The sequence below is a fragment of the Pelecanus crispus genome, chromosome 4 (assembly GCF_030463565.1).
Source record: "Pelecanus crispus isolate bPelCri1 chromosome 4, bPelCri1.pri, whole genome shotgun sequence".
NCBI lineage: Eukaryota > Metazoa > Chordata > Aves > Pelecaniformes > Pelecanidae > Pelecanus > Pelecanus crispus.
This window is the reverse complement of record NC_134646.1, coordinates 15,979,202-16,001,090: the sequence shown is the minus strand read 5'-3', so window position 1 is coordinate 16,001,090 and position 21,889 is coordinate 15,979,202. Positions and strand designations below refer to the sequence as shown.

Below are 21,889 nucleotides of genomic sequence, written 5' to 3'. Positions count from 1 at the left end.
CTCATTGTCCCTATCTAAAGAGGTGGTTTCTGAAGATGCGTGATGATTGTTTCAGTCTGATGCTGTACTTAAAACATTTCTTTACTGAGGTATGGAATCAATAAACAGAGAAGAGCGCTCAGTAGTATAGAATGAATTAAAGAGTACTGGTAATGTCAATAGCCGAATCTTATTAGATTATTATAAATTTGCTATGTTGTATAATGTTCGGATTTGTCTTTCTGTTTACACTGGCAGTGTGAAGTGAACGCTCTTAAACTTGATAGCTCCTCCATTGAACTGTACCAGTTAGTCTTGAAAAAGTATTCCAAATTTAAAATAAGCTCTCCAGTTGGAACAAAAGTGTTCTTGTTGCCGCTGGAGGTCCTAGGAACTTCCTGGTTGTTACCAGATTACACCCTATCTGCATCCTTAGCTGCTGCAAAGTGGTGTTAATGAGGATTTTAATACTGGCCTAATACTGATATTTAGAGCTTTGTACTTCCTGATAACTTACTTAACATAATGCGGCAGAATAATAGAATATGATTCTTTAACAGTTTGTCTTGGACGTTTCTAATATTTTATAGTTTGAATTGAACAGAGTTGTAACTTTACACTGAGTTCTGATAAGATATACAAAAATCTAGAGGTAGCTTTCAGTGCAGTTTTCCATGTGTATGTATTCAACATAAAGCACTTCTGTCAGCTTGCAGACCATAGAACTATCAAACTTAAAAATAATCTCAAACATGAGATTTCCAAATATTAGGAAGAGAAGCAGTTGTTCAGAAGGAAGTGATTGCTATCTCTGCACGGTGTTGGACTCTGAATGTGCATTTGAGACTTATCCTAGAGAACAACATCCATGTTAGGAAATTAAACTGTTAAATGCTAACCTCAACTGTATTGCTGAAATATATTAAAAGTCAGTCAATTGTGAGCACTTGAAAAGGTCATTAACTTTCTTCTTTAATTTTTTTTGAGACCAAACTGGCAACAAGAGTTAGATTTAATACAGTGCTGTGTATATATAGGCATTGTTGAGGGACTACTGGTAAGTATATGTTGTTACTGCTCTATTGATGGTGTCTACTTCTGGTCAGGGGACTTGGAAGAAAGTAGGACTATTATGGCAGGCTCATAGAATGCTTGTGGAGTATAATTCATCTCTTGCTTTATTACTGACTCACTCTATATATACACCTACATTGACTACTATATAAAGTCAATGATTTATATATTGACTACCTAGCAATATGGTATTGGAGAGATGGGTTGATAGATCTCCTTCTACCTTAGCTGGAGGCTTAGCTTTTTGCTTTCCATGCATGGTTGGGAATCATGGGAGAAGAATTCTGACAGTTTCATGCATACTGTCATATATGTGATACTTTGATCAATGAGTGGTGGTACCCCCACCTAAGCAAAACTGCTTAAGTTTCTTGCTTTGATGGCAGAGCTCTTTCTCTCTCTCTTTTTTTCTCTCTCTCTTTTTTTTTTTTTTAATTACTTCTTTTCTAGCCTTGTATTTGTTTAATTTTACTATGAATAGGCTTCCTTTTCAGGAAGTTGCCTAGTCTTTACTTACATTGTGCCAGTTCTTGTTAATAGAAGAATGATTGTATAAAATAAGTGTGTGTGTGTGAAGTCAGATGTACTCATTAAAAGGCAAAGGTGCCTCTCTTTTTGGGGAGGCAGGGTGCAAAACCAAACAAAATGACACATGGCATTAGTTATTTCTTCTGCACGTACTCTCACTGAGAAGCATCTTTCTAGTGATACTTGCAACATCAGTACTGTGCCTTGGAATGTGCAACAGCTAATTTGGGTGCATGTGCAGGGTGCATGAACATCTTACTGTGGACATTCATGTCACCAGATACATATCCTGTATATATATATATTTTTTTTTTTAGATTTTATAGGTTTGGTCTTTTAGAAGACTTAAGTCAGAAACTATTTTCTCAAAATCAGGGCATGGAGAAAGTTAATTTTTCAAGTCCCTTGCTGTTTCTCTACAGCAATGTGGTGACCAGAGTAGGTGAGAAACTGCATGCTGAGATATCAGAAGGGGAAAAGCCTGAACAAGATGTGATATGCTGTGTTAAGGGAAACCTGAGAGTCTCCAAGGGGGTGGATTCACCTGATCTAGCCTAGCCTAGATACTAATTTGGGCTGTGGGAGACCCATGCCCACTTTGCCTTTTGGCCCAGGCTGTTTGGGGGACGGATGTGTGCCACAGGTTTTCTTTTTGGCACCATCCTCCCATGTAGATGTGCAACCTGGAGCACAGGCTTGAACCTGTCTCCTGAGTCCTGCCTGGAGTCAGCTGGTTCCACTGTCTTAATGAGTGCTCTATCATTAGTATGTACTTCATACCACTGAAGTAGATGTCTGTATTGAAAAGCTGTTTTTTCTGTCAAATCAGTGCTTTCATTTGGAAGAGAACCTTTTTGTCAAAAAAAGAAAACAAACAAAACCTCCAGGTGAACCCTTGTCTTAGGTGACACATAAAGCCTGAGAAGTAGCTTTATGGCTTTCATTCTCCTCCCCTCTGGGCTGTTTTGAGTAGCTTGGTAATATTACAAGCACCTATGTTCAGTCTCTTTTGTCCCATGAATCCAAACAACCTTCTCATTTAGCATAAATAGCAACAATGAAGTAAGAAGGAGAAGACTAATTCTAGAATCTTTTAAAGATTACATATGGGTAGAGGTATTTTATGGTGGTGAAAAGGGAATTATTTTTCAAATGGTTAGCATCAACAGTAGAGTACTCTTATTTTTCTGCTTTAGAGGGAAGCTAAACAAGTAGGACTATTTCTCACTTCACAGAATAGGAATTTCAGAAAAGTACTGCTGTGATCTAGCAATGCAGTTTTGCTCTAATTTTTTTTTAAGAAACACAAGGTTCTTTGTCCCAAAGAAAGATATGGATCGGATCCCCTAAATATTGGAATGTGCATGTGACTCCCTGGAGCAGAATGGCATCATTGACTAGGAGCCAGCTAAATCCTCTTTATATTTAACATACAACAGCTAGAATTTTAACTTGGGTCCTCTGATATCAATGTCAGAGCAGATGGTGCAGATAAGGTGGGTAGCATCTGGTTTCATAGGTCCTAAGCATACATACCACTGCATTAATGTAGCAGCACATCACATGCCAAAAATCCCTAGTATGTTGTTGAAGATAAACTTGTGTGGAAAAACTCTGATACAAATAAAGGACAGCTTCAAGTTCATTCCTAGTAGAATGTTGAAATATTGGGTTGGTTTTAATTTGTGTTAGCTTCTTCCATATTTCTTCATCAAAATAAGAACAATTTGAATAGTTGCTACAGGGCTTGGGAATCTTCAGGGACAGATTCAGCTTGGATTCCTAAGTTTGGATTACACTTAGGAAAAGAATAATAGCACTAAAACATGACAGTACAGAGTGAAAATGGTAGCTCCTACAAATAAAACAGGGCGTTAACTTTATTTCAGTTTCCTAGGACTTCTGACCAATCCCACTACTCTTCCTGTATGTTCTTTTAATCCGTCAGTCATCAAATACTACAAAAAAATCATGCAACTTTCTCCTTTAAAAGACAAGAAATGGCCAATTCTTAGTCACACAACTGCTTTTGGTTTTGTAAATATAGGGAGCAAGTCTCCAGAGTGGCAGTAGCTTCTAAGAATTGTGGGTGAGCAAAGAGCTATCAAATTATACTCTGCTAAAGAATGGATCTAAAGAAAAAATTTTGCTGGTTTTGTAGTAAAGTTGCTAGGTTGCAGATTTGATGAAAACAAAACTGGGCCAGATTGCCATGGAAGATCAAATTTATGTAATTCATCCTGATTTAGAATGAATTAGAGCAAAGATACAGAGAGAATATTTGGCATATCAGACATTTTCATTTTGTGTGAAATAGAATGTACAGTGATGAAATCTGGAAACGTGTCAATACCTTATAACTTTTTTGTACATGATTTTAAAACAATCCTTTTATATCCATAAATATTTAATGGATATAATTTATTGCTGTATTTCTGTCTTGTGGTAAAATACATGGCATTTGCTTTAGCTTAAGGTTTCTTTAACTTCCGTTGACTTACTTTCTTGTCTATTTTTCATACCTACCAACTTTCACAGGTGGTGAGATGCACTCTAAAATTATATAGTTTCTCTTCCACTAGGGTGACAGCTAGAGGAGCCCATGCCTCTCAGATAAACCTCTGCGGTGAACAGTGGATCACGAATGTGCTCCTGTTCTACTCCGCAAACTTATTGTGTCTGTTCCACGCAGAGGTGAACAGGCAGCTCCTCTGCGTGTGTGAAAGAGTTAAAGCTTTCTAGCCATTTCTCCTGTCAGAGTAATTTTGCCTGGAGTACAGAGGGCTGCTTGCATGAAAGGCTGGCTAGTCTACCTGAGCAGATCTCTGAGGGCATCTATTGATTCTGTAATCCTCTCTGATGTTGGTAGTGCTCATGTGAACAACCTCATTGACCTTTTCCTAGTTACTCTAAAGAGTACTGAGAGGTATTAAGAAGAAAAGGACTAGCCTATTCATTTCAAAGAACCCAACATATGGTTTGGGATTTACTTATTCAAGACGGAAGGAAGATAATAGGCAGTAGAGTATTAGGTAAATTAGCAACCTGACCCACGTGGGGAGAAGTTTGTCTGTGTATGTTTTATAAAATCAGGAAATGCCACAGAGGGAACACCTGCAGCATGAAGGAGGGAAGGAAACCTGTGCCATGCACTCAGTAAACATGCCTGGGTAGCTACTTGGCCACCAGAAATCAAACAGATGGAGTGTGTGTACACTGAAATGGTTTTGAAAATTGAGTGAGAGATAAAAGGCTGCTTTCTGTTCCTGTACTTCCTCAAAGGTGCATATAACCATTAGGATCTCACTACATTTGTATATAAGTACAGTTTTAAAAGATTAACATTGTAAACTTTTTTAGCATGTCGCATATATTTAAAGACGTGAATGCATGAAATAGCGGTGTCTGGCCTTTGGTCATGGTCTTTACTTTCTCTTAACTGAGGTGTAAGGCAATAACTGTTTCTGCTCTGGGCTATCACGTCTGGTTAGAGAATTTATCCCTGATCTTATTTGCATGGATGGTCACTGGATGTGCTTGTTGGTTTCTAACTATGTTAAATTGATTTGGAAAGCACGCTGGTCCAAAATATGCCTCTCCCAATACAGCTGTCTAGTTCTACCTTTGTGTTCTGGAGCAATTACAGTGAGGTCTGTGAGATGTTAACTTTCCTGGAGAGAAGAGGAAGGGTTGGTTTTGTTGTTGTTATACACCTGTACTAATCAGGTGGCCTGGGAATGCATTTAAAGGCAAATGCTGCTCCTACTCGCTGTACAGGGTAGAACTGTTGTGTGTGCAGGAGCACATGATTTTAGGTGACCGCCTTTCCCCTTCACTCTGCAGAGCCTCTCTTGGGGCGGGGGGGACGACTGAGCAGAACTGCCCAGGGGTGTATCTGGAGCATGTAGCCCGATACCGAAGACTACTTGTTTCCCCCTCTCCTTGTGGTAGAACACTGTTTTGTCTGAGCAGAATGCTGTGCATCTGACACTAACATTTAAGATTACTCAAGTAAAAAGTTGATCTTTTCAAAATCTATAACTGTTTGCAAGCCTTGCCTACGTACTCCAGAATGCTACTGCAAATTAGCAAAGGGACAGCAAAGCCCTGAGTTTAGGAGCCTTGTGCCCAGGGGACCTTCCTTGACGTTTGTATGTGTCGCTGCCCAATTGCTCCACCTTGTCAATCAAACTCAGTGAAGCCACTGGCTCCACTGTAGGGGAGAGTTATGATGTGAAATGCCTATTGGAGCATTCCACAGGGAGCTCCTGGACTTCACTTGTGCTCTGCAGCTGCAAGGTGGAGAGGGTCTAAAAAGCTCCTGAGGATGGCAGCTGCAGCATCATTTTTTCCCCGTTTAAATGGAATAGACCTTTCTAAAAACTGAATAGTATTCAACCACTTTCCGTATCAAATTGCTGCCTGTTTTTTTTAAGTTGCATCTGACTAAGAACTAACTAGTCTGTGAGGAAAAGAATATTATAGATGGACTACTTAGTGTTTATATTTTCAATGTTAATATAGAAGGAAGAACCTGTATGTAGCTTTAGTTGGTCATACACTGTTTGCTTAGGAAACTTCATCACAATGTTTGTGACTGTTTTATACTAATTACAAAGTTCTACATTAGTAATTGTATTTTTACAATAATATGCAAAATTGTTATATGGACATCATGAAGCCATCGTATGCACTTGTAAAATGTTGGAAGATTCTCAATTCTAAGTGAAGACTGACCGTTCATAAATTTACTTAAACTTCAGAGGGAGCTCTCTTACTCTACACATGGACTGAAGTATCTTATGTCCTCATAGTAATACTGTGATTTAACCCTGGAATAATTTGACATGAAAAGCTTCTAATTAGTGCATTTGTTTGTTTTCATTTATCGTATCTGCCAATCCAGAATGCAAGGAGCCCTGTGCTTTAACATGAACTACATAAGTCAGCACTTCAACTGACCAGGGGTGGGGAGTGTTGCATGAACGATCATTTCAGATCCCATGACATCCTGTCTGTTTGAAATAAACTTGGGGAAGCAGGCCTTGACAAATGTCCCTGCATCTTGCAAGACTGGCAGCATCAGGTTAAATAAGAAAGAGTACATCTCATGGATATGGACTCTTTAATGTGAATGGCCTTCTTTGAAGGTAAACGTACCTAAGGACTGATATCTCAAGCATTATTGTAAATCCTTGTTGTTTTACAGGGGTGGGGAGGGGAAGGAAGAATGAACAGTTGTGCAAGGTCCCAGTATCCCTCAGTATAAGGCTGATCTTGAGTCAAAGGTGTTAGTCTTAAGGTTAATTCCTACCGTTATTTAAATATCCTCTTGGATGCTTCTGTTTTCCTCTAATTATTTAAAAAGTGAGGAGTCATTACACTGATACAACAAAACACTCTTAAGTGTGTGCTGAATCTCCAGTTGTGGAATGCTTACTTATTTCAAGCAAAACATAAAACTATACAAATTAAATTGATCTTTGTTAGGTTTTTTGCAATCTTTTTCCCTTCCCTACTATAAGTAGATTTTTCCTTGCTGAGGATATTCTTAGCATTCCATTTTGACATGTAGTGGTAGCCTACTTGACCCTACCAGATCTCTCCCTAAAAAAGGTGGAAAAGTGGATAGCCCTGGGTTCATGTTAAAGTTCCTAAGAATCCCCAGCTATTCCTCCTTATGGTGACAAGACTTCAGACAGTGAAGAAATCAGATGGAAATTTATTAGGAACTATGAAAGGGCTTTTAGACACTTTTTTTTAAAAAAAAAACCTTGAAGAATATGCTTTATATGGGAAGTTGCAGCAGATGTTCTCCTGACTGTGTGGATGTTCATCTATACAGCCAGAACAGCCAGATTCTGGGAGCTGATTTATCTCCAGGCTTTGTTCTCTGCTGGATGGTTATGTACCCTGAATTTAGGGAAGGGTCTTCATTCTCCAAAAGTTACCCCTCAGTTACCCCTCTGCTTTTTTTTTTTTTTTTAGCTTGTATGAATATTTCTAAAGGGGTTAGAATACAACAGAAGAAAGGATTTCAGCAGTGCAGTCCCAAGACCCTAGCCTGGAACTGAGGTTTATAACCTGGTTCTAGTTCTTGAGTTTTTAAGGACTATAATGTTGCCATCCCCAAAGTCCTATAAAGCTGCTGAGTTTTAGAAATCAAATTTGTACGTATGTACACAAGCGTACACACCCACCTTTATCTATACCCACATAGGCAGCTGACCAGGACAACTATTTCCAGTAGAGAGCATTGCAGAAGGTATGGCAGAAGCGTTTCAACATCTTATTTTACCAGAACAGGTACATATATTTCATAGTATGAGATCTTGCAGATCCACTCAATTTTCTTCTCAGGTCTTGGTTCCCTGTGAGCTGTAAAGTGCAGCAATTCTGCTGCCTGAAAGTGCAGGTACATGCTTGCTCTCATGCATTCATCCAGTTAGACCCAGTGGCATGATACAGTATAGTTCAGTATGTCCTAACATCATGTAACACCATATGATAGAGTTTTTCTCTTCTCCTGTTGGAACTATGTTAATTTGGGGGTGGGGTTGGGGGTGGGATGTGTGTGTGTAAAGCCCTGTATGAAGTTCAAAGGCAGCATGCTGTGCAGTGCCAGGGACTGGTGTGCTATTTGCAGCCTCCAAACAGGGGTGTTTGGCACCTGGTGTGTGGGCAGAAGAAAGGTAGATCGCACAGCAAAAGCTCTCATAAGGTATGGGGCAGGGTCCTGACGCTTCCAAACCAGGGCATCTCATCTGAATAAGAATTTTTTTAAAGGGAGCCCTTGCTGACTTTTATTGTTATCAAAAGCATGTTAAGTGAAAGTAACACTAGTATGCTCAAGCTCGCAAAGCAGTGTTTGACTGACGCTAGTACTATGGAATGAAGATCTAAGTACTTCCAGGGTGGGAGGCAGATGTCTAACTTGGTCATTGCTGCATCTCATACTGCCATTCACAAATGAAACAAATATATTAAAGGAAAAAGAGAGCAGATGTAGTTATGCACTTAACAAGAGAGTTATTCATTAGGTTAAGTCAATAAATTACTTATTTTTACACTTTGACTATTTTTTCAGTTTCATTCCTGTTTTCCGATTTCAATACCTTCAAGAGTCCTTTCCCTCCAACCAGTGTCTCCAAGATCAATCCAAGAAAGCATTTCCTTTTACCTCACTTCAAGATGCAATATACAAAAAGATGGACAGACACTAGTAGGTGGGTATTCTTGACTTTTTTTTTTAAACTTGAAACCAAGCTACATGGAAAGGACTGTTCCAAACCACTGAGGGGTCCAGACAGTTAAGACTGGAGACTTAAACTGGAGTAAGCTGGAGCTGTACAACCAATAGTGAATTCAGAGGCAACTGGGCAACAAATTCCAAAGTAAGCAAAAATATCAATCTATTGTATCTCTGTATATTTCACACACTTAACTGATGCTTGTTAAGACTTGCTTATAATGCTCACTGTTAAGTGTGAGAAATAACCTGACCATCAGAAAGCATTTTTGGAAGACATATTGTTTTTGAAGTGCTCACACATCAGTTATGTAGCAAATATTCACTCAAACATCTTTCTGGTTGCATTTTTATGTGTTTTTATGTGACTGTGAAAAAGGATCTTGGTATGATTACTGTAAGTCTAGTTCTGTGGAAAATCTGTCTGCTGTTTTGGGCTGCAGGTCATAATTCTCATGGTAATTGGCTCTGAAATCTTAGCTCCCAACACATCAGAGGGCTGCCACAGTGAACTCTCAGATTGGCTCAACCTACTTGGTTACTAGAAGTTAAAGTGCATCAGTGCTTGTGTATCCAAAATTAATTATAGTTGTGTGATTTTTAAGAAATTTTTGATTCGGAAGGGAACACTTGCAAGGAGTTCCTTAACTTCACTTTTTTTTTTTAACACAATTTGTCAGCATAACACTTAAACTAAGATATACTGGTTTTTAATGGAACAGGTGGAGAATTTCTTTTCCAGCTTAATGAATCCTCTGGGCAACTATTTTTGCTCCCCCCACCCCATGACTCAGACTTAGAACTTGAGGACCTAGCTGCGTATGTTGTGCTGCACCAAGGCTTGGACTGTCTCCTAGCTATGAATGACTTAACGCTGTTATGTGAATCTAGAGCAGAAATGTTTTTGAGCCTAATTTGGGATCAGGAGTATTAATAAAAGATATGTAGAACATAGAGGAAAAATGGGCAACTTCAGGTTTTTGGGTTTTTTTTAGTTGTAATTATGCTACTATAACACTGGACTAACATGGTGATAACTCAAGATCTCTAGAATCTTTCACTGATGTTAAGCATCCATTTTATTGACTGTCTGATCTATACTGTTAGTCATAACTTGTTAATATTGTAATACAGTGGGGTTGTTTTTAACTGGAATATGACTGTAGGAAGGAAGCTACTTGGCTATGTTTAAGGCACAATGAAGCTATTTGAGCAAGTAAAACTTTGTTTTTATTTAACAATTCCTTTAACTTGATTTTAAATATCTTGTATAACTAACACTGATCCAAAGCACATCAAAGCCAACTGAAAGGTGATTGCAGGACTTAGAGGGCTTTGAATCAGGTCCTAAGAACTGGAAAAACAAATACTCCTTTTCTGCAAATATATATGAAAGCATTTCCACCAATTTTAACGTGTAATATGAGCACCTATGTCTACATACTTATAGGACTGGGCTTCAATGACTTAAGAAAGATGAAATACTTTACAAGTCAGTGACCGAGAAAGATGAGTGAAACGATTCTTGTACTGGGCATTAAGTCAAGAACAGGTATGAGCCAGGCAGTCAGAACCATTGCATGCAGTTTGGATTTAGTTTGTCAACCGTTTAATGTCAGGTTTCCGTGACTTCATAGTACATAATCTACTTTTTTCTGGTGTACATTCGTATTTCTGATAAATTATACTACCTTGCAACAAGCTGAAACATAGAAGCAGGTTGAGCACAAATACATGGGAAAGCAATGCTTCCTGCTCAACACACTCTCAAGATAAAAATTGTAATTGAACACATTTCTCATTCCATGAATTTTAATGGGAAAATTTGTCTTACCGTTCAGGAAACTTGATGGAAACAGCATACAATCTTTCAGTTTTACACAGACCTTGTTTGCTGGCAGTGTTCCTTATAGAACAAATGCCTAGATTTGATTAAGGATGGGAAAAATGAAAATTTGCTGAACTTTGTGTGCTTGTGTATATATGTAGATGTATACACAGGTTTCAGTGGGTAACCTGGCTTATTGGTTACATGGTTCTACCAAAGAACAGAACTTGGCATAATGGCTTTGAATCTACCCCTTCTATCTGTAAGTGATTATTCAGCAGTGTCTTTGTTACCGATTAGTCTAGTGATATTTGCCCAGAAATATCCTGTTGGCTTGAGCAAATAAGATGGATGTATTTAGGTTCCTGAAAGGACAAATCCCAGTAAAAGTTCATTAGTGTCAACCACACCAGGGGCTCAGTCCTCACTCCAGAGAACACTTCATGGAGTACAGAACTGCTGTCTAGTGTACATGGAAACTTATGTATGAGAAACTCCTTACGCTTAAAAAAAAAAAAGCCATTGATAAACTAATAGCAAAAGGTTGCATAAACCTTGTACTAAACCAGAGAAGTGTACGTGGTCTCCCTATGCACTTTATTTTAAATATGTGTTGCTATTAATGAAGATACCAGAACGCAAGCACAATGCTTAAGAATGAAAAGCCCAATCCTGTTTTATGGTAGTTAAGAGTGGGCAAGCAATTAATTTTCATGCACAGTGGGACTCGGTAAGTTGCTGATGTTTTCCTGAAGAATTTGAAAAAAGAAATCATAAACAGTACATGAAGCTTTAAGCAACTTCAATGAAATAGTAGGCTAAATGTCCAAAATATTAAAAATTGGAGTAGTAATTCCAACAGAAACCTTGTTTTTGAAAACCCGGTAGCATTTTTATCTGCTGTCCTTGGCCAAGAGCCTGACCAAGGACTGACTGCAACTGAGACAGAATAGGAATGGTTGCAAGCAAAGTGGAAACTGCCTAGGCTGCTCTCTTCTTTCTAACTGTGAGAAATTGCTTAGCAGTAAGCAAACATCCTAAAGTCAGCGTGGTTTTGCTGATTGCCCCCTTACCCCCCTTTATTGTCTACACATAGCACGAACTGTATGCCGAGTTTGGGGGTGAAGGGAAGGAAACTTCTGTCTGTATGAAAAGATGAAATATCAGTCGCCCCTTCTAGAGCACGAAGGGATGGTCGCGTTTGCTTAGTTCTGCATCTACTCCTCTCCATGCCCAATTCGCTTCCCCCTCGAAAGGCAACGTGTATTTCGGGTTTTCGGCCGGGGGGTTGCTGGCGGGCAGGCACCCGCAGGAGCTGGTGCGGGCTCCTCCACCGCGGCAGCGAGACGGGCTCGGGGGAGGCTCGGCCGCCTCAGGCGGCTGCTCCCCGCTGCCTCCACCGTATCTCCCCCGCTCCGCCTCGCCTCTCCTGACCCGCTGGCTCCCGCTCTCCTGCCTCAGCTACCGCTCCCGGTTCTCCGCCCCCGATCCCGCTGCAGCCGCCCGTGCCTGCGCCGGGAAGGGGTCCGGGGGCAGGGGCGGGCTGGCCGCTCCCCTCGCACCGCTCCGAGCCCGCCCCGGGGCGCTCGGACTTTTCACCGCTCCAGCCCGCACCTTGCGGCCCCGAGCCCCGGCCGGGGGGGACGCCGTGTCCCCCCCCAAGCCCTGGGGCTGTGTCCCCGCCCCGGCCCTTTAGTAGCCACGGCGGGGCGGGGGGCGGCGCAGGGCGCCCCGCAGCAGCCGGGCCATGGCCGCGGGGCCCCGGGGGGTTCCGGCCGCGGTGCTGCTGCCCGGGCTCCCGAGTGTGCGGGGGGCGGCGGAGCCCGGTGCCGCTGCTATCCTGGTCTCCAAGCGGGGGCTGCGCGTCCCCCCTCGGCCGCTCCGTTTCGCGGGTCCCGGCGGCGGCCCTGGCGCTGCCAGGGGGCAGGCGGTGCCCTTGCGGCGCTGGGGAGCGGGCCGGGCCCGCAGCCCGCCGGCGCCCTGCATCCCCCGCGCTTCTCCTGCGCCTTCGCCCGCGGGCAGGTCACCCACAGCCGCTTCGGGGCCCGCAGCCCCGGCCGGTACCGCCTGCGCCTCCAGCTCCCCTACGACCCGCCCCGCCGGACCCTCGTCGTGCCCTTCACGCAGAAGGTGGAGGTGCTCTTCCAGCCGCTGCGCCTGCTCTGCCGCAACCTGCCCCCGCCCGTGGAGAAGCTGCGGGGGCTCAGCGCCGAGGTCGCCGGCGCTGGCCCCCTTCCCGCCTACGGGCGGCTGCTGGACGCCGAGGGGCGACCGCTGCCCGCCGGCTACACCGGAGACCGCTCCGCCGGGACCCGCTACCAGCACACGGCGGCCACCGCCTTCCCCGGCCGCGACTGCATCCCGGCGCGGGTGTCGGTGCTGCCAGCCGCCCGCCCAGAGCAGCGGGAGTACTTCCAGGTGCTGGTGCGGATCCATGAAGGGGCTGACAACACGCCGCCCAAGCCCAGCTTCCTGGTACTGCTTATAATGGAGCCGGACCTGTTTGCGTCCACAGCCCTCACCCCGGACGTGCCGGTGGCTGAGGACCTGGAGACCCCTGCGGACCTCCTGATCTTCAACCTCACCTCTGCTTGGCCCAGTGACCCGCGGCAGCAAGGCTTCCTGCTCAGCACCGATGACCCCAGTCACTCCCTCCTTGCCTTCATGCAGCAGGAGGTGAGGGAGCTGAAGATTGCCTACCAGCCCCCTACCCTGGACTCAGACCAGGAGCGGCTTTTCCAGGTGGAAATGGAAGTGCTGGACCCTGACAGTGCCTTCTTACAGCCTTTTGCTTTCATGATCCTGGTAAAGCCCAAGAACACATTGGCCCCTGTGGCCACTTTCAGTCATGTGGCTGGCCCACAGCTGATGCTCTTTGAGGGTCAGTCACAACCTCTGTCTGGCAACTTGCAGATCAGTGATGAGGAAAATCTGAAAGAGGTGAAGATCTGGGTCACACAGGGTCTGTGATACGGGAAGCTCAAGGTACTGGGTGTACCACCCCGTCGCAAGTACTTCACTGCTGCAGAGCTAGCAGCAGGGCAGGTGATTTACCAGCATGATGGCAGTGAGCACAGCTACAGTGACAACATTGTGTTCCAAGTGGCAGACAGGCAGCTCCAGGTCAAATTTCTGTACCCCATCACCATTGCTCCTGATGACGATCAGCCACCATTGCTGAATGCAAATACAGGGCTGGTGCAGAGCAAGCACCAAACTATCCAAATCTCACCTTTTGTCCTCAGTGCTACAGACATTGACTCTGATGATACCTCTGTCTGATTTGTTGTGGTTGGGGACTGCAGTGTCCCTGCTACACTCCCACCACTTTGGTGAGCTGCTGCTGTGCCAGGCAGAGCAACCAGCATCTTATGAGAGCAAGGAAAGTGGAGCAGGGTTGGAGAGTGACTCCTCTTCTTCCCCTGGCACTTTGTGGAGGATGAACAGATGTATGAGAGGGTAGTGAACGAGTGGTTGCAGCAGGACATCCTTGATGGGAGGCTGTTCTTCAGGCACACGGGATCTCACAGTGCCAGCCCGGTGATGGGCCACATTGTGTTCCAGCTGCAGGATGACTGTGACCTCCCTAACCAGTCAGGGGAGGATGTGCTTCCTGTCAAAGTCCAACCGGTAGACAACCTGCCACCTGCAGTGTACCCAGGGACTAGCCTGCAGATGACAGAGCAGGAATACCAGCTGTATTTAAGAAGCACTATTTACAGTACACTGACCTGGATACAGATGACAGGGAGCTGAAGTACACTTTACTGACACCCCCAACTGACACAGATGAGAACAACTCTGTGGTCACTGGAGAGATTGTGTTGGCCGACAGTCCCGAGACGTCCATTGCGCGTTTCACCCAGGCCCAGGTCAATCAGCACAAGGTGGCATGTCGACCCCTGGAGCTGGGGATCGCACCACGGGTGGTTCAGTTGATATTCCTTGTAGAGGACTCAGCTGGCAATTCTCTACAAGGTACCCTTACTCTCTTCCTGCAGCCAGTGGACAGCCAGCCACCTCAGATCACCAATACAGGCTTCAATGTGCTTAAGGGAAACAGCTTCCTTCTCACCAGCAATCAACTGGATGCCAGAGATGAGGATGCATCTACAGATGAGATTGTCTTCACTGTAACTCAGGCTCCAGAGCACGGCCATTTACATTATCTGGAGGAGGGTCTGATGGTGCAAGGGTAATCTTTCCTGCTAGATGATATTGCTGGTGGGCTCATCTCCTACCAGCACAGCGGCAATGAGTTTGCCAGTGATTTTTATCAGTTGGAAGTGAGTGATGGAGTCCATCATGTGCCAGTCACAGTCAGGATTGCTGTGCAGCCTGTGGATGATGAAAACCCAAGTATCGCTCTCCCTGGTGGTCACAGGTGGGTGGGAGCAGCCATTGATGTCCTGGAAAATGATGCTACTGAAATGACTATGTCGCTTATCTAGGGTACAGATAAGGATACAGATGACTTGGTGCTGACCTTCATTGTGCAGGATCCCCCCCAAGCTGGGTGACATCCTCGTGGATGGAGTGCAATCAGAAAAGTTTACCCAGCATGACCTCATCGGCAGAGCAGTAGCTTATGCTCACACCAGTGGAGAGATTGGCTTGAAAAAGAGGTATGATTCTTTCAGTCTCACTGTTTCTGACCTCACCAGTGAATGGGTGGTGGGAGACAGCACAGTACAAAGGGTGGCTGTGACTATATTGCCTGTGGACAGCATTGCACCTGAAGTGATGGTTGCGGCAGAGCCGCTCAGTGTCCTTGAGGGAGGGAAGAGTACTCTAACTCTTGATCAGCTGGATGTGGAGGAAGTAGATACTCCCAGAGATGACATCTTGTGCATTGTCACAGTTCAATCCACTTCAGGATATTTGGAGAATGTCTCTCCAGCCCCAGTGTCTGAGAAGTCTAGAGCTGGTACTGCCATTAGTGCTTTTTCCATCCAAGATGTTCATCTAGGCTATGTCAGCTATGTGCAGAGCATTCATAAAGGGGTGGAGCCTGTGGAGGATAGATTCACTTTCCAGTGTTCTGATGGTGTTAATTTCTCACCTCACCAGTTCTTCCCCATCATCATCATCATCATCCCCGCGAATGATGAAAAGCTGGAACTGTTTATGTGTGAATTCATGGTGCTTGAGGGGATGAGCCCGGTGATTGACACTCCCATCCTCAACTGAGCTGATGCAGACATGTCTCCACATGAGCTGTGTTTTGTTATTCTTGTCCCTCCTAAGCGTGGGCAGTTTGTGCGGCAGCTGTCCACAGGCACTGTGCCTGTTCACAGCTTCACGCTGGAGGAGATCCAGGAGGCTTCCAGCATTGTGCATGAACATGATGACTCAGAGACGAAAGAAGATAGCTTCCAAATTCAGCTGACTGATGGACGCCACACAGTGGAGCAGAACATGCTGATTATGGTGATCCTGGTAGATGATGAGATTCCCAGGATGGCAATCAACAGTGGTCTGGAAGTAGAGACTGGCAAGTCAAAGTTTATCTCTAGTCAAGACCTTAAAACCACAGACATCGATTCAGAGGACAAGAGCCTTGTTTATGTCATCCATTTGCCACCTGTGCAGGGTTTCTTACAGCACCTGAACAGAGACAAGAGGAAGTGCTGCACAATGTTACACAAGGCACAAACTTCACACAGGATGATTTAGACCAGGGTTTTATCCACTATGTTCATACTGGCCTACATGGAGTGCGTGGTCTGATTAAATTTGATATTACTGATGGTATTAATGCGCTGATAGACAGGTACTTCTATATTACCATTGGTAGCATTGATATGGTCTTCCCTGAGGTGATCAATAAGGGTATAACTCTGATCTGCTCAGCACAAGTGATGTTTAACAATTCTGATGAAAATTTGCATTTCAGTGTCACCCAGTCCCCAACCTGGGGCCATCTAGAGAATTCAGACAGTCCTGGAGTACCCGTTGTTTCCTTTACTCAACTCCAACTTGCTGGCAACAGGATTTACAACATTCACACTGCAGAGGATGAGGTGAAGATGGACAGTTTTGAGTTTGAAGTGACAGATGGGTATAACCCAGTCTTCTTTACCTTCAGGGTCCCCATCACAGATGTGGACAATAAAAAGCCAGTTCTAACTATTGGTGACCTGGTTGCTGAGGAAGGGCAGACTAGGCTGATCACCCCTTTTGAACTGACTGTGGAAGATGGGGATACGCCCGGCCATTTACTCCTATTGACAGTCACTCAGGTTCCAGGGCATGGCCAGATATTCTACAACAGCTACCCAGTCACCAGCTTCACCAAACAAGACTTGAATGAGAATCTTATCAGCTACAGACATGATGGTACAGAAACCAGCCAGGATAGTTTCTCCTTCTCTGTGACTGATGGGACCCACACAAACTTTTGTGTTTTCCCTGACACTAGCAAGGAGATCCATCAACCCCAGATGATGAAGATTCAGATCAGTTCACTGGACAATAGAGTGCCACAGTTAGTGGTGAACAAGGGTGCCCTTACTCTGACGACTTCCAGCTGGGCACCGAGGCTTCCTGATCATTAGTAAGGCACTAAAGGCAGAGGATCGAGACAGTCCACACAAGCTGTTAAAATACAAAATAACAGATGGGCCAGAGCATGGCTTCCTCATTAATACCAGCCTTGGAAATGAGAGCATTAGAACATTTATGCAAGGTTGGTGCTCATGGTTGTATTTGCTTATAAACATTGGGCTCAATGAGCAGTTATTTTGTGTTATGTTACTTGAAACTTTGTTTCAGGGGATTTAGAAAGTAATGTCTTTAAACTATGAAGTATATGCAAATGATCAGAATTATAATACATGCATTTTAGAAATGAAACTTTGTTTTATCTATGAAGACACAATAGAAAAGTTTTGTGTTGTATGTGCATGCATTAATATGTTTCCTACTGTGTGTTAAATGTGTATCTTACCATGTACATAGCATGGTACTGCTCATAAGATGATGGGATAAAATCTGAAATGGTGATTTGCAGATCCTGCACCAGTTTAATTTTGAAGACTGAAGTACCTGTTTGCTTGCCTGGAAATTAAACCCAGGCTCAAAAATCACTATTGTCTTAGAGAAAATTGTTTGGAAAGGTGCTTAACGTTTCTGCACATCACTGGATCTAGTATTTAAAAAAAAAAAAAAAAAAAAGAAAAGAAAAAAAGGAGGCAGGGGACACCTAGTGTAGCCTCGGTAGTTTGGGTTACATTTTGTGTGATTCTGTTCCACAGAGAAAGCTCAGTAGGTAGGGAGGCCTCCTTTTGGTCAGCTTCACCAAACCTGTGCAGAGAGAAGCACCTCAGAGGATGGTGGGGCGCAGCCACAGCAGCCAGACTCTCTATAAATGTCCCTCTGCTCCGGCCAATCTTAGGGAGTTTGATGGGTTTAGGACTGTCATTCATCTGTCCTGGGTAGAATAGTATGTTGAAAGCTTTCACAAGGAAACTTCCAGCCTAGACTTTGCCTACCTCCAGTGTGCCTTGACTATCAGCAGGGGGGACAACATTTACTAAAATTCCCATTAGACACCATAATAGGATTATAGGTCTTTGTTATTTTTATGTGCTCAGGTACGTTACTTTTCTTTTGCAAGAGAAAACAATCTGGGGAGAGAAAAAGTCTTTATGTCTGTTTTATGTATTTATGTGTAACTTCCAGACAGATTGTAGCTTTAAGATTACGATAACACAATCTATTTTTAAAAGTCTGCAGTTCATCTGCCAAACTACAGTGCTGTGAAAAATCATTTGCCATTCATTCAAGAGTGTTTCATACATTTTCAGTTGACAGAAAGCACCCAAATCTGCCATGCCAGAACAAAAGCAACTGGTTACCCCAGTCTCTTAGTAGATCAGAATTAGCTCTAGAACAGCTTAATGCTAAATGGAGTATAAAGAACATCTAGCTATATCCCAAATATTTTTATATCAAATGAAATTGTTGTTTATTTAACTAAACTAAAAGCAAATGTAGAAGACTTCTCTGAAGTCTTCATATTGATGAAATGTGACACAGGATAACACAACTGCAACTTTAGGGTAGTAGAAATATCCTAATGGTTTTCCCCTATTCTCTGGGAATATCAAATCAGAATTTTATGGACTTTTAGACCTATTTGTAATTTGTTTAATACATTCTCATATTCATTCCTAACGTACCTGCAACAGTTTTGTGTGTCACAGAAGAATTTAAAAAAACTAATTAAAGTTAAACTGATCTTCAAAAAATGGGCAGATCTTTACTCCCAATAGATTCATTTTAGTTACGGCAAAGTAATTCTTCCTAATGTGCTGAACCAAAGTTGTGACTTTAGTATTTAAAAATAAATATTTATGGTAAAACTGTATCTCACTGTATTCTTGCCATTGTTCTTTGAGTTAATAACTAAATATACGTTGTGTTGCTGAGTGCAGACAAGTGCAAGTAGCCATATCGCATTATACAAGTTTGGTTGCTGAAATGCTCTATCCACAAATTAGCCAACTTATTAGTAAGTAATCAAATAGTAAAGGTAGAATGAACTGCGTCCTATATTCTGTAGTAAAATTCTATGATTATTAACTTAGCATGTTCTTTTCTTAGCTGATATTGATGAAATGAAGATCAGCTACGTCCTGAAGGAAGGTGATAATGCTACCAGTGACATCTTCTATTTCTCCATTGAAGACAATGGTAAGATCAAGATGCTTAATTGTACATATCTTGGAATTGCACCATCTGGAAGATTGTTCACATTAAATAAACAAGTCATCTATTATTTCTTTATAAGTAATACATAAAAGTGCCATGAACACATACGAACACAAATTGGGATATTTTATTCATTTTAATGTATAACGTTACAATTAATGCAAACTGCTATGGCAAGCTATGAACTCTTAAGCGGGATATACCGTTGTCACAATCCTGTTTGTTCAGTGGCCTTTGTGGAGGACTGTTGGTGGTGACAATCAATCCACCACAGTCAGCTGTGCATGTTACAAAAGTTCAGCCATGCAAGGTGGAGCATTTATAGTTTTGGAATCACGGCCAACTACTGAATTAAAAGAGAAAATTAATGCTAACCTTTGTTAAATAAGGAGAGTTCATTTGGTCTAGATAATGGCTGAGAGCCTGGCAAAATGGTAAGATGGGCTGGTTAAGTCCATTTTGCTCTTATTTATACAGAAGCACATCCTTGTTTTGCATAGATGTTATTGTTTCAAAGGCTTCAGTGGACCACTGATTACACATATCAGTTGATATAAATATGTTGCATTTTTTTGCATATTCCTTTAATGACTCTTATTTAAAATCTGTTTTGATCTGTTTGTGTATTGTTTTTTTCCTGTAGGCTGCAAGATTTTTCCCCAATCATCCACATGAGTTAAGTTCACAGAGAATTCATCAAAATTTTACACAAGTTCCTCTTAATTAAAGGCAGACAGGAAGATTTGCAAAATAAGTTTGCAGTTCAGTTAAATAACTTCTGTGTAAGGATATGCCTTCACAATAATCTCTGTAAACTTCCTTACTAGTTTGATGTAATCTTAAGCGCATAGAATATGTCAGAATAGCATTCTAACACAGCATTTGACAGAAAATTAAATTTGTGAGTATTTCCTAACAGGCCTCAAAACAAGTCTGAAACACCATTAAAATATTTTGTCCAAAATCGGCAGACTCGATAAAAAGAAATCTGCGTTGACAGTTATGAGGATAGTCACTGAAAAGCAATAGCTTCTTTGAGTTTGCTAAGGCTTCCTATTCTAATTATTGCAAACCAGAAAACGTACATCTTGATCTCTTGAAAACCAGTTATTACATTCTATCTATAATCAGTCTGTTTCTGTTCTCGTAGCCATATAAATATTGTAGTTTTATGCCCACCATTTGCTATAACCTAACCCAGCCACAGATAAGCATGTGCCTGAGAAATAAGCATTCTGCTATGTATTAAGATCTGTCTCAGCTTTGGTTAGCTGAGACATTTTGATTAGCTGAGATGAATCCATTCATTTTATGACTTGAACGTGAACACGAGCACCTTGGATATGACTTCCAGTGTTTTCTTTATCATCCCATCTGCAGGGCAACACTTACTGTTTTCAGGCAGTGCACTGAGGGTATCAGTTAGCAAAGCAATGAAATGTGACTTGTTTATTTTCAGTTGTCTGAGAAGTAATTGAACATTTGGAACGAGCCATTTGGTATTGACACTTTGCTCATATGTGAAAGATTATGTAGCTTAAGGAACGTTAAAACATTTTCAATATTAGGTCAACCAAACCTCTGGTTCATTGTGATCCTGTTGGGGACAAGGTTCTCATGTTTACAGATGAAGGTGGAATAGTAGGCAGCTGGGAATCTGCACAGTATTCATAACTTGAAGGATACTCTTTCCTTTCTAGTTAAGGTTTGGGTAAGCACATAATTTCATTCAGCTGTTGTTACACCGGGCTTCAGGAAACTGGAAGACCCATTTCATAAGTGAAAAACGCAGCAACCCGTTCCCCATGGCTGGCACTTTTCATCCTTGGCAACTTTACAGCTGGAAAGATCTTCTGTTTTAAAGGCCAGTAGAGTAATTGGGAGACAAAGCTATGACAGGCTGAAAATGGTTTTTGGTTTGTGCTTCCTCCGGTTATGCTGAAAGAAAAAGGTTGAATGTTGGCCAGCTGAGGGAGATGGAAAAAACAGGCTAGATTTCACAAGCCAATTATTTTCTAGCTCTTTTTGAAGTAGCGTGCAACTGATGCGATTAAAATCAAATGGGGCTATTAATTGAAGGAAGATTGGAGATGTATTCTTTGTCTGTTTTTGCTTACATTTCACTTAGCACGAAGGAGAAGGTGCCGTGAATTGCTACCTGTGTTTCTTTCAGACATCTTATTTTGCTGTCGCTTGATCAATATACAAGTCTTTGTGGCATGACTAAGTGGGGCAATATAATAATGATGAGAAACAACGGGGAAGAAGGAATGACATGACTGAACAGATGGTAATTCTTATTCCTTATACACCCAGGGACACAAAGGGAGTCAGTTACTAGATGTTTTCATTAACAGCACTTTCAGTCTCTGCTAAATGGAGTGATTCTTTCAGCTAGATTACTTCGTCATCTGTTCCAGATATCAACAAACAGTAAGAAAAGCTGTGGCAATAAATGCGTGCAGCTATGCTTATAATGAAAGTATGTACTGACTGAAGGGTGGTTGTATACTGAT

General features: G+C 42.5%; 1 protein-coding gene across 1 annotated transcript in view; it reads left to right on the top strand.

Moving 5' to 3' along the window:
• Positions 1 to 21,889, top strand: part of FREM3 (FRAS1 related extracellular matrix 3) — a 113,049-nt gene that overhangs the window by 35,768 nt on the left and 55,392 nt on the right. Inside the window, 8 exon segments of the mRNA XM_075709437.1 lie at positions 11,915 to 13,949; positions 13,996 to 14,073; positions 14,076 to 14,355; positions 14,358 to 15,172; positions 15,174 to 16,271; positions 16,274 to 17,178; positions 17,180 to 17,346; positions 19,266 to 19,355. Coding sequence (XP_075565552.1) covers positions 11,915 to 13,949; positions 13,996 to 14,073; positions 14,076 to 14,355; positions 14,358 to 15,172; positions 15,174 to 16,271; positions 16,274 to 17,178; positions 17,180 to 17,346; positions 19,266 to 19,355 — 5,468 coding nt within the window.